Source organism: Hemitrygon akajei, chromosome 4 (genome assembly GCF_048418815.1).
Source record: "Hemitrygon akajei chromosome 4, sHemAka1.3, whole genome shotgun sequence".
Classification (NCBI taxonomy): Eukaryota; Metazoa; Chordata; class Chondrichthyes; order Myliobatiformes; family Dasyatidae; genus Hemitrygon; species Hemitrygon akajei.
In genome coordinates, this window is record NC_133127.1 from 46,319,846 (window position 1) to 46,333,551 (window position 13,706).

The following is a 13,706-nucleotide window of genomic DNA, read 5'->3' on the forward strand; positions in this document are numbered from 1 at the left end:
TGCTTGTGAATCTTTTCTACTGCCCGCCTAACTTTACTACATCTGGGTGACCAGAATAGCACACAGTTTTCCAAGAGAGGTCTCACCAAGTCTTGGACAGCTAGAATATGACATTCCAAATCTTATACTCAATGCCCAGAAAATTAAGGCAAGCGTGCAACATGCTGCCTTCTCCATCTCAGCTACTTGTGTTTGTTACTTTCCCTGTATCTCTTTTCTACACCCCTGGGTCCTATATTTACTGCTCTACGTTAACTTCTGAAAGTGCATCACTTTGCACTTGTGTGTTGATTCCACTCAGATCTCACCTTTTTGTTCCATTCCTCAATTTCGCTCATCTCTCAAGAATAATACTATAAAAATTCAAATAATTATTTCAGGAGAACCTTTTTATTATTTGGAGTGCTTGAGGTAAAAAGTATGATGCAAAACTTGATTAAATATGTCAGTGAGAAAGGAACAGAAAGATATGTTGATGAGGTTGGAAGGAGTAGATTTGGAGGACGTTCATGTGGAGAGTTGGTTCTATCCCTTTTATGTGATTGATAAATTTTTATCATGGTAAGAATGGGAAGCTACATTGACCCATTTGTTTTCCTCCATCCTAGATGTTGATGAATGTGCAAGGAGGACACATAAATGCAGTGTCTTTGCTACCTGTCACAATATACCAGGCTTCTATAAATGCAAGTGTATGAGAGGCTACAGGGGCAATGGTTTCAGCTGCACAGGTATGTATGTCAGCTCTAACAAAGCACCCCAATAACTCCATCATCATTTAGAATAGTTCTTTACATTTCAAATCGGATTTTATTGTTAATAGCTTGCATGAAGAGAGAAGGGGGGGTAGCAGTAATTGAATTGGTCTTTTAAGATTCAAGATTCTTTAATGTCATTTCCAGCAGACACGTGTAAAAGAGAATGAAATAATTGTTATTTCATATCCGATCCAGCACCAAAAAAAACACAATAAGATAAAGAATACAATAATAATAAAAACATGCAATAAATATAAATACATAAGATAGCTTATATACATAGATTGACTGTATGTCCATAAAGTGATGCTAGGCTAAGGAGTGTCTGACTGATAGGAAATGATAAAGTAGTGGTAGTTGGGGGCACGGAGGGGTGGGTTGGTGGGTGAAATTTATCAGCCTTACTACTTGGGGAAAGTAACTGTGTTGTGTCTGTTGGTCCTGGCATGGATGCTACATAGTTTCCTCCCTGATGGGAATGGGACAGACAGTCCGTGAGCAGCATGGGTGGGATCCTTCATGATGTTATTGCCCAATTTCCAGCATTTTTATGTCCTTGATGGTGGATAGGCTGCTGCTGGTGATGCATTGAGTAGTTTTGACTACCTGTTATAAAGCCTTATCTACCACATTGCAGCTTCCTGAAGTGATGCAGTTTGTTAGGTTTCTCAAAAAACAAAGCATGTTGGACTGATTGGCCACCTTCGGCCCCTTATTATTCTTTGAATCCAATATGAACTTTGGAAGTAACAATTACGTTCTCACAATAATGAGGTCCTTTTCTAAATGACAGAATTATTCACTGTGACACTTGCTTGAGGCTGCTTCATTTTACACTGTGACGTCGTTAAGATCATAAGACATAGGAGCAGAATTAGGCCATTTGGCTCATCCAGTCTGATTATGGCTAATTTATTATTCCCTCTCATCAACTTGCTATTTCTTTGCTTGAAAGCAAAAGATTGCCTTTTGATGTTTGAAATAATGTGCAATATTATAACCTTGCTAGATCTGTGATTTTGTTATAGCACAAGAATAACAGAGAAACATAAAATAAAGCCACCCTGTTGACTGTCATAGAGTCATACAAAACAAAAAAAGGCCCTTTAGCCTAACTGATTCATGCCAACCAAGATGCCCATTAAAGCTAGTCCTGTTTACCCCCATTTGGCCCACATCCCTTGCATTAGTCCCATTTTTCTGTGTTGGGCTCGTATCTATGTACCTGTCCAACCGCCTTCTGAAAGTGAGTGGCCGAAATGATTCAATTCAGCCAGAACTGCTAAAGAGGGTAGACATTTTTCTCTACATAGACTCTGCTTAATTATTGTCCCAGTTTGAGGGCAACTTAGTCTTAAAAGTAATAAACCTTTCAGAAATATCACTTGCAAATCTCTGTTCTCTCCACTCTTTGTATTCAGAAAGAAAAACTATTTGGGCCTATAAAACATTATAACTAGCAGTAGTTTTTTTGCTGCCAAAATTCAAGATATTTTATTGCCATTCGTCAGTTCACATGTTTAAAGGAGACAAGAGGGTGCTGGTGAACCACAGCAACATGCTGCAAGCAGCTCACAAAGCAACCAAATATACTTCTTCTGAACTACTTTCACTGCAATCTGCAGTCTGTAATTTCCCTTTAAATAACATACTGTGGCGACCCACTTCCTAGCGCACTCGAACTGGCTCACAAATAGCCAGCGCGCAGGCACAAATGCCAGGTCCGCAACAAAGGGAAAAAGCCTGCGGGGGTTTGTGAGTACGTGTCCCTTACAGCATCCGCGTCCGGGGAGGGCGGGATGAGGGAGGCTTTAAAGCAAGACTATGAAGTTCGAATAAAATCTTCTTTAATTGCAGTTTACCGACTCCGTTTCGTTATTTTAGCGCTGTGTGTAGCACACCGCTACAATTGGTGACCCCGACGGTCCAAACGATTTTTGGACCGGAGCTGACCGATGCCGCATCTGTTCATGCGGTTTCGTTGAAACTGCCAAGCTTCTGGACGCTGCGACCTCACCTATGGTTCCAGCAAGCAGAAGCCCAATTCCACATTCGGCAGATAACCTCAGAGGACACACATTACTACTACGTGGTGAGCTCCCTCGACCAGGACACAGCGGCCCAGGTTGCGGAGTTCGTACAGTCTCCCCCAGCGGACGGCAAGTACACGGAATTCAAAGCCCTGCTCCTAAGGACTTTCGGACTCTCACGGCGCGAGCGGGCTGCCCGCTTACTGCACCTGGATGGGTTGGGAGACAGACCTCCATCGGCTTTAATGAATGAGATGTTGCCTTTGGCCAGCGGACACACACCCTGCCTCATATTTGAGCAGGCATTCCTGGAGCAGCTGCCCGAGGACGTATGCCTGCTGCTGTCCGACGCGGATTTCAGTGAGCCCCGGAAGGTGGCAACCCGGGCGGACTTGCTGTGGAACGCCAAGAAGGTGAGTGGGGCGTCCATCGCACAGATCACCAGGCCACGCTCCCAGCAGCGAACCAGTCCAGGCCCGGCCGCAGAGCCTGCTAACCCCAGAGGCAGGGATGGGAAGCCCAACGAACACTGGTGTTTCTACCACCAGCGGTGGGGCGCAGAATCCCGCCATTGTCGCCCGCCCTGCCAGTTCCCGGGAAACGCCAGGGCCAGCCGCCGCTGATGGCTACGGCGGCTGGCCATCGGGATAGCCTCCTGTATGTGTGGGACCAGCGGTCGGGACGCCGTTTTTTGGTCGACACCGGTGCCGAGATCAGCGTCTTACCTCCGACGAGTTACGACACCCGCAGCAGGGCACCGGGTTCCCCCCTGAGGGCCATGAACGGCAGCACGGTAAGGACCTATGGCACCCGTACGGTGCAGCTACTGTTCGGCTCCAGCCAGTTCACGTGGGACTTCACACTGGCCGCCGTAGCCCAACCACTTCTGGGCGCGGATTTTTTACGGGCTCACAGCCTGCTGGTCGACCTGCTGAGGCAGAGGCTGGTCCATGCCGAGACCTTTCAGACGTTCTCCCTGGGAGAAGCCCAGTTGCCAGCCCCACACCTTGGCTCCATCACGCTGTCCGACAACGACTTCACCAGAGTCCTGGCGGATTTCCCATCGGTTCTGGCACCGCAGTTCATGGCAGCCATGCCCCGACATGGCGTACAGCACCACATCCTGGCCCAGGGACCACCCCTCCACGCCCGTGCTCGGTGGCTTCCCCCAGACAAGCTCCGACTGGCGAAGGAGGAATTGGGAATCATCCGGCGGTCCGACAGCCCATGGGCCTCCCCCCTGCACATGGTGCCCAAAGCGACAGGGGGCTGGAGACCGTGCGGCAACTACCGCAGGCTGAACGAGGCTACAACTCCAGACTGCTACCCTGTGCCGCACATACAGGACTTTGTAGCAAACCTGCACGGCGCTCGGATCTTCTCCAAGGTAGACCTCATCCAAGGATACCTTCAAATCCCGATGCATCCGGACGACGTCCCCAAAACGGCACTCATCACCCCGTTCGGCCTTTTCGAGTTCCTCCGCATGCCGTTCGGCCTGAAGAATGCCGCACAGACGTTCCAGCGGTTAATGGACGCGGTGGGATGCGACCTGGACTTCGCATTCATCTATTTGGACGACATCCTCATATCCAGCAGCAGTCGTCAGGAGCATCTGTCCCACCTCCGTCAACTCTACACCCGACTGAGTAAATACGGTCTAACAATCAACCCGGCCAAATGCCAGTTCGGGCTCGACACCATTGACTTCCTGGACCACAGGATTACTAAGGACGGGGCAGCCCCTTTGCCCGCTAAGGTAGATGCGATCCGCCATTTTCCCCGACCCACCACAATCAAAGGCCTTCAGGAGTTCGTAGGTATGGTCAATTTCTACCACCGCTTCCTCCGTTCAGCTGCCCGAATCATGCGCCCCCTGTTCGCCCTGCTGTCGGGTCCGGGCAAGGACATTACCTGGGACGAGGAGTCCGCCGCCGCTTTCATTCAAACGAAGGAAGCCTTGGCGAACGCCGCGATGCTAGTGCACCCCAGAATGGACGTCCCTACCGCCCTCACAGTGGACGCATCTAACACGGCAGTCGGTGGGGTGCTGGAACAACTCATCGAGGGGCGCTGGCAACCCCTGGCGTTTTTCAGCAAACACCTGCAGCCACCCGAGCTCAAATACAGTGCTTTGGACCGGGAACTGTTGGCGCTATACCTGGCAATCCGGCATTTCAGGTACTTCTTAGAAGGTAGGCCCTTCACCGCGTTCACGGATCACAAGCCGCTTACCTTTACGTTCACGAAGGTGTCCGATCCCTGGTCGTCCTGCCAGCAGCGTCATCTGTCCTAATCTCTGAATACATGACGGATGTCCGGCATGTCTCGGCTAAGGACAGTGTCGTGGCGGACGTGCTCTCTCGCCCTAACATTCATGCCCTTTCCCAAGGGGTAGACTTTGAGGCGCTGGCAGAGGCGCAGCAGGCAGACGAGGAGATCCCTAGTTACAGAACCGCAGTCTCCGGTTTGCAGCTCCAGGACCTCCCCATAGGCCCAGGTGAGAGGACACTACTCTGTGACGTCGCCACTGGCCAGCCCCGTCCCGTCGTCCCGGCAAACTGGCGGCGCCATGTTTTCGACTCCATTCATAACTTAGTGCACCCCTCCATCAGGACAACTGTCCGGATGGTCTCCAGCAGGTTCGTTTGGCACGGACTCTGCAAGCAGGTCAGTGAATGGGCCAGAACGTGCATGCACTGCCAGACGGCCAAAGTACAGCGACACACCAAAGCTCTGCCGCAGCAGTTCCACCCCACCCACCGGCGTTTCGACCACATTCATGTGGATATCGTGGGCCCCCTGCCAGTGTCGCGCGGAGCGCGGCACCTCCTGACTATCGTGGACCGGTTCACAAGATGGCCAGAGGCGATCCTGCTCACGGACACTACCTCCAAATCTTGCGCCCGGGCACTGATCGCCACCTGGGTGTCCCGCTTTGGTGTACCGGCCCACATTACCTCCGACAGAGGCGCCCAGTTCACCTCCAGCCTGTGGTCAGCAATGGCCAGTCTTTTGGGGACACAGCTGCACCACACCACTGCCTACCACCCACAGTCGAACGGACTAGTGGAGCGTTTCCACCGTCACCTGAAGTCGGCTCTCATGGCCCGCCTGCGAGGAGCTAACTGGGCGGACAAGCTTCCCTGGGTCCTACTCGGCATCCGCACGGTGCCCAAAGACGATCTGCACGCTTCGTCGGCCGGGTTGGTGTACGGCGTACCCCTGGTCGTCCCCGGGGAGTTCATACCAGCCCCAAGGGGGCAAGAGGAAGAACCCGCAGCAGTTCTGGGCAGACTACGCGAGAGGCTCGGTGACCTGTCCCCCATACCCACTTCGCAGCATGGGCAGAACCCGACCTGCGTACCCAAAGACCTGCAGAACTGTAAGTTTGTGTTTGTATGACGGGGCGGGCATCGGCCACCGCTGCAACGGCCCTACGAGGGGCCGTTGACGGTGCTCAGGAACAACGGGTCCATGCTCGTGCTGGACATTGGGGGGAGAGAGGAGGTTTTCACGGTGGACCGACTCAAACCGGCCCATGTGGACCTGGCGCAACCGGTTGAGTTTCCGGCACCGCGGCGCAGAGGCCGACCTCCCAAACAGGGTCCGGCCCAGACTGTGGACATTGGGGGGGTGTATCGCCGGTTCTGGGGGGGTTGGTTATGTGGTGACCCACTTCCTAGCGCACTCGAACCGTCTCACAAATAGCCAGCGCACAGGCACAAAGGCCAGGTCCGCAACAAAGGGAAAAGCCTGCGGGGGTTTGTGAGTACGTGTCTCTTGGACCATCCGCACCCGGGGAGGGCGGGATGAGGGAGGCTTTAAAGCAAGGCTGTGAAGTTCAAATAAAATCATCTTTAATTGCAGTTTACCAACTCCGTGTCGTTATTTTAGCGCTGCGTGTAGCACACCGCTACAATACGTTAGAACTGCCTTAATGAACTAGTGATTTCATGAACTTCTGAAGAATGCAGTGGACTTAACTCTCAAGCCTGCAAGTATGGCACCTTTAAGTAGACAAAGGTACATCACCATAGCCAGAAGGGAGGAAGGAGGGGAGGACTGAAATGCCAAGGAATGAAATGTCGTCTACCCAACATCTTGTTAGTAAATGTATTATCGTTGGAGAACAAGACTGAGGGCAAGATTGCTGCATCAGAGGGTAATGAGGAATTGAGGAGTTGTGCTTCATGGATGCATAGCTTACTCTGGACACACCAGATACATTGACAAGATCGGAGGGTTGCTCGATACACCAAATGTACAGTACTGCTGATTCAGAGAAGGCAAAAGGTAGGGGTCTGTGTTTCATGATAAACTCTTTGTGACATTTGGATGCAGCAGTCTTGTCGCACTCTTGTTCCCCTGACCTGGACCATCTCATGGTTAAGTGCCAACCATTCTACTACCCAAGAGAGTTCTTCTCCGTTATCCTTACTGAAGCTTACATACCACTAAAAGCTGATGTTAAGCAGGCACCGAGGTATAGACTGTCACAGTCAGCAAACAAGAAACAACCTACCCTGATGTCTTTCAAATCATTGTTGAGGTCTTCACTCAGGCTTGTTTGAAGAAATCTCTGCCCAATTATCATCACCATATCACTTGCAGCACCAGGGGACCCAACATTCTCGACCACTATTACACTACAGTTAGGAATGCCTACCATTCCATGCCTAGACCACATTTAGTGAAATCTGATCACTTAGCTGGCCCTCTCCCACCTGCATACAGGGGGAGGTTAAAGAGAAAGGCTCCAGAGATAAGGACAAGAGAGGTGTCACAGAGGGCAGAGAAGTGGCTGTCGGATTGCTTTGAGTTGATGTACTGGCCATGATCAAGGACTCATCAGAGGATCGAAACAAATACACCACAGCTGTCACGGACTTTATAAAAAGTTGTAGTCAAGTGTGTTCCTAAAAAATCATACAGATTCTTCCGTAATCAGAAGCCCTGGATGAACCATGAGATCTGCAGTCTGCTGAGGGACAGATCAATGGCATTCAGATCAGGCAGCTATTAAATACAAGAGGTCCAGGTGGATCTCTGGAAAGCGACCTCATGTGTAAAGTGGCAATTCTGGACCAAATTGAATCACTAAAGGATGTTTGACAGCTGTGGCAGGGCTTGAATGCAAAGTGAAACCAAGCGACATAGATGACAACAAGGCTTCATTCTAAGATAAGTTGAATGCCTTTCATGCTCACTTTGACCATAAAAACATGAAGGCACCTTCTTGGACTCCCACAGCTCCTGATGATGCTATGATTTCAGTCTTTGAGGCCAGCATGAGAGCATCCTATAGGAGGGTGAACCCATGGAAAGCACCTGGCCCAGATGGGGTACCTGGCCGGATACTAAAGACCATTGCTGATCAACTAGCAAGGGTGTTCACCGATGCCTTTAATCTCTCGCTTTGGCAGTCTGAGGTACTCACCTGCTTCAAGCAGCTTTAATTATACTGGTGCTAAGAAGAATCTTGTAACCTGCCTTAATCACTATTGTCCAGTAGCATTTGCATCCATTGTGATGAAGTGCTTTGAGAGGTTGGACATGAAGCATATCATCTCCTGTCTGAGAAGCAACTTGGATCTGCTTCAACTTGCTTACTGCCACAACAGGTCAATGGCAGATGGCACTTTACTGGCTCTTAACTAATTCCTGAAACATATTCACAGCAAAGATGCATATTTCATGATGCTCTTCCTTAACTACTCTTTGGCATTCAATAATATCATCCCCTCAAAACTAATTAATAAGCTTCAAGACCTTGGCCTCAAAACTTCCTTGTGCAACTAGATCCTCACTTTCCTCACTTACAGATCCCAGTCAGCTCCTCTGCTATCTCCATCAGCTTAGGTGGACCACCAGTCTGTGTGCTTAGCCCCCTGCTCTACTTACTTTACACTTATAACTGTGAGGTTAAGCACAGCTCCAATGTCATATTTAAGTTTGCTGATGGTGCCACTGTCATTGGCCGAATCAAATGTGGTGATGAATCAGCATATAGGAGGAAGATTCAAAATCTGGATGAGTGGGGCCACACCAACAACCTCTCTTTCAATGTAAGCAAGACCAAGAAGCTGATTATTGACTTGAGGAGGAGGAGACTGGAGGTCTATGAGCCAGTCCTCACTGGGGGATCAGAGGTGGACAGGCTCCGCAGTCTTAAATTCCTCTGCGTTATCATCCTAGATCCAACATGTAAGTGCCATTACAAAGAAAGCATGGTGTTGCCTCTATTTCCTTAGAAGTTTATGAAGATTAGGCATGTCATCTAAAACTTTGAAAGACCTCTATAGATGTGTGTTGGAGAGTATATTGACTGGTTGCATCATGGCCTGGTATGGAAACACCAATATGGAAAAGCCTACAAAATGTAGTGGATACGGCCTAATCCATCACGAGTAAAGTTCTTCCTGCCATTGAGTACATCTACACTGAGCACTGCTGCAGGAAATCAGCACCCACCTTCAAGGACCCGATTATCCAGCCATGCTCCCTTCTCACTGCTACCATCAAGAAGGTGCAGGAGACTCAGGACCCACACAAGCAAACTCAGGAACAGTTATTACTGGTACTTCTCAACCATCAGGCTCTTGACCAGAGGGAATAACTTCACTTACCTCATCACCGAACTCAACTGTACCCACAACCTATGGGCTCACTTCCAAGGATATTTTATCTCATATTCTCTGTTTATTTATTTATTCATACATTCCTTTTTTTCTCTTTCTTGTTGTAATTACACAGTTTTGTTATGTTTCTTTTCACATTGGTTGTTTGTCCGCCTTGTTGGGAGAAGTCTTGTTTATTCTATTGTGTTTCTTCTACTTACTGTGATTGGCTGCAAGAAAATGAATCTCAGGGCATTACGTGGTGAGATAAATGTTCTGTGAGAATAAATTTACTTTGAATGAAATGACTCATTCCATTGACTCTGGATCCAATGCAGCATATAAAAACATAATAAACACAAGAACACAATAAATATAAATACAAAAAATTAACTTAACACATAGACTGTATCTAGATAAAGTGACACTAGGTACAATGTTATATGTATGTAATGTGATTCTGACAGGCAGTGATAAAGTAGTGATGGAGGAGAGTAGTTGATCAACCTGACAGTTTGGGGGAAGTAATGACTTTAGTTAAAAATATTCAACTCTTGAAACTCTGGATTTTTAGAAATTATGTTCTACTTTTTAAAAATGACTATGGCTTATGTACACTTGTCGACTTTTTACCTGCTAACTTTGTATGTCATATAGTGTTTATATAACGGTTAAGCTGCAATTACATCCTCCCCTCAGTAGAGAATGTAATTGTACCTTCATTCTAGCTGTTGACATTGGAATTTATCATGGCAATTTATGATAATAAAATAAAATAGGAACTCAGTTGTTCCTCTACATCTCGGCAAAAGTATCAGAATCAGAATTAGGCTATTATCATTGTCTTATATTTTGTGAAATTTGCTGTTTTATTGCATCAGTACAGTGCAGAGATAGAATTACTATGATTTTTTAAAAAATAGTACAAAAAAGGAATAATAATTAGGTAGTGTCAATGGAAATCTGATGGTAGAGGGGGAAGAAGCTATTTCTAAATTATTATCTTCAGGCTGCTGTAAGTCTCTGTTATAGTAGTGACAAGATGAGCGTATGTCCTTGTTGATGAGACTCCCAAGTGATGGATGTCACTGAACTCAGCACCTGAAGATAAGTTAACCTTGCCTCCTTTTTGTGTTTAATAGAATGGTTTGGAATTTCTCAGGGCATCATGTTCCATCCCGAGCAAGGGCAGTTTGCATGTTCTGCTGTGACGTGGGGTTTCCCTTGGGTGCTCTGGTTTATATTATACCAAAAATGTACTGATGGGTAGGTTAATTGCCAAAATTGTCCCTAGTGTGGGTAGATGGTTGGGGAGTAAGGAATATTTATTGGGCATCTGAGACTGGATTGATTAAAATAAATGGGGAATGGGACTAACACGATTATAGTCATAATGGGCCAAATGACCTTCTGTTTTAGAAGAAAATTAATATAAGTAGAAATAGTAACAAACTTGATAAACCATTTTAAAATAAGTTTCTGACATTCCGCTAAATATCATTTCTTGGTTCAAAGGTCAGAAATGTCACCTACCTGAAGGCCTTTTGGAATGTTCTGAATGTTTACTTGGAGTGTAATACCAATTCAGACTGACTCCCTTCCATATCTGTGTTCATGTTCTCAGAGCCAATATCATGCTGAGTGGAAAGCTACCAACAAACATCTGGCTGACTCATTGTACCGCTGTAATCAATAAACAATGTCATTTACTGGAATGTTTGCAAAGCAGTTACTAATCAGTGGCATTTTGTTTTCCAAAATACCCTGTGTTTACAGTTCCACCCCATGGCAGAAACAATGAAACTTTGAGTACTGTTTATGTGGAAAACACCACCCCTGCAGTGACAATCAAAAGAACCACTGCGACCACACCAGTTGTTAACAGCAATCCAGAGGTCGAAACAGAAAGGGCAGTCCTGACCACAAACCCAACCACAGTTACAACAACGGCAACAACAATGGCAACAACAATGGCAATGACAACCACAACTTCAGCTGCAATCATAATCATACCCACTCCTGTGGACAACAGGATCCCGAGTGAGGTCCCACGGCAAAGAGGAGATGTTTTCAGTGAGTACCTGAGCTACTACAATTCTGTTCTGCCTTCCTGCTGATGTTACCTTAATGACCTGGGAATAGGAAAACTGTCCAATCAGTGACTGGAAGCAATGAAACAAAGCTTGGTGATGGGCAAACAGGGAACATGTGGGATATTTTCCCAAAGTCTACATGAATTAATTCCCTTTCCAACATTAATGCCTGTGCGTGAGTAAAGTTCATTAAAACTATAACATTCTGAATTCTACATTTTTCCCATACTACTACTAGCAGGTTGTCATTTTGAGTAGATGAACTAAGTTGTGTTATTGTTAACATTAAATTGGTGAAACTCCTGATACAGGGTTTGAACCCAAAAAATTCCTCTAACGCCACAGATGCTGCTCGACCCGCCGAGTTCCTCCAGCATGCTGATTCTTGCTCTAGATTTCAGCACATACAGTCTCTTGTGTCTGCATTATACTACCTTATATATTTAAATATAAAATAATCATAAGTTCCCTTTTATAAGCCATTTTAACGTTTAGAACATCTCAAATTGCTTTACGGACAACAAAATATAATTTGTGGACTTCTGGTTGCAGGTTCAAAACACTTCTTAAATTCTTCATATGAACATATCTGTTTAAAATGGGAATAGTGTTAACATTTTCATTGTAAGTTGCAGTAAAATTTGTAATGGCCTATTCCAATTGTGGAATCCCCTTTCACAAAGTTTTTCTCAGTCTGATTGTCCATTAGACAGTACAAAATACCTGTATTAGAGTCATAGTCTACAGAACAGAAATGAACTCTGGTCCAACTGGTTCATGCTGATCAAGAGTACAGTCTTAAAGCCATATAATACAACTAGTCCCAATTTCCTGCATTCGGCTCATATTCCTCCAAGCCCTGACCCTCTCTGTATCTATCCAGGTGCTTTTTAAATTACACTATTGTTCATTCTGTGTACTGACCACCCTTTATATAAAAAAAGTTTTCCTTCACATCCCTTTTAAATCCAAATCTTCCCTCTCATCCTAAATCTATGCCCCTGGTTTTAGATTCCCCTACCCTGGGAAAAGACAGTAACCAACCACCCTACCAATGCCTCTCATAATCTTAAAGATTTCTGTAAGGTCACCCCTCATTCTCCTATCTTGCAAGGAATAAAGACCTAGCCTCTTAGTACAACACTGGGCCTCTTGTCCAGGCAACATTATTGAAAATCTTTTCTGCACTCTTTCCAGTTTTAACCACATTCTTCCTATAACAGGGTGCCAAATCTGTACGATATACTCCAAGTGCAGCCTCACGAATGACTTGTACAAATGGAAAGTAATGACCGAACTCCTATTCTGATTGCACTGACTGTTGAAGACCAGCATGCTAAACAACTTTTCTCACCACCCTGTCTACCTGTGATGCCATTTTGTACTCCTAGATTAGAGCTCAATTACAGTCCTTTGTGCCTTACAATTCAGAGTACAAGTCTACACTGGATGGACTTTCTAAAATACATCACATTAAAGATTAAAGCTTTGCTTTGTTTGTCACATGTACATTGAAGCATACATTGAAATGCATCATTTGCATCAACAGCCAACACAGTCCATGCTGGGGGGCAGTCTGCAAGTATAAGCATGCATCATGTGATAACATAACATGCCTACAACTTACTAATACTAATCCATACTGCTTTTGGCCCATATAGCTTAAACTTTCCTGTATTAATATCTATTTATCACTCCTATCCACTTTCCTGACTGATGAAGATCCCCTGCAAACTATAATAACCTTCCTCACTATGAACAACACCTCAGAATTCCATGTGATTCGCAAACTTACTGACCAACTCTGTCTATCCCTCAGAATCCTAACCAGTAATGTAGCATGACTGCTGACCAGCCTGTAAGTCCCAGGCTTGCCTTTACTTCTTAAACAATGGGAAAAAAAACACTAGCCACCTTCCAGTCTTTAACAACATAACTAGCGGCTAATGATGAAGCATACATCTCTGCAAGGGCCTCTGCAATAGCTTCCCAGAAGGTCTGAAGATGCACTCAGCAAGTCCTGGGGATTTATCCACCTTAATGTGCTGTAAGGCTGCAAATTCTTCCTCCCTGGCAATACAAAAGTCCTTCAAAACTTCTCCACTTGTTTCTCTTATCTCCTGAGCGACAATTATGTTTTTTTCCCTCAGTAAACACTGAGGAGAAAAACTCATTAAAAATCTCACCCATCTCCCGTGGGTGGAG

General features: G+C 46.2%; 1 protein-coding gene across 5 annotated transcripts in view; it reads left to right on the plus strand.

Moving 5' to 3' along the window:
- npnta (nephronectin a) overlaps positions 1 to 13,706 on the plus strand; it is a 93,217-nt gene that overhangs the window by 27,172 nt on the left and 52,339 nt on the right. For 4 of the 5 annotated variants that reach the window (XM_073042485.1, XM_073042486.1, XM_073042487.1 and 1 more), the window contains 2 exons: positions 609 to 731; positions 11,185 to 11,481. In XM_073042485.1, the coding sequence (XP_072898586.1) occupies positions 609 to 731; positions 11,185 to 11,481 (420 nt within the window). Of the gene's footprint in view, positions 1 to 608; positions 732 to 5,006; positions 6,174 to 11,184; positions 11,482 to 13,706 lie in introns of those variants that run through there. The other variant, XM_073042484.1, reaches the window with a different exon arrangement.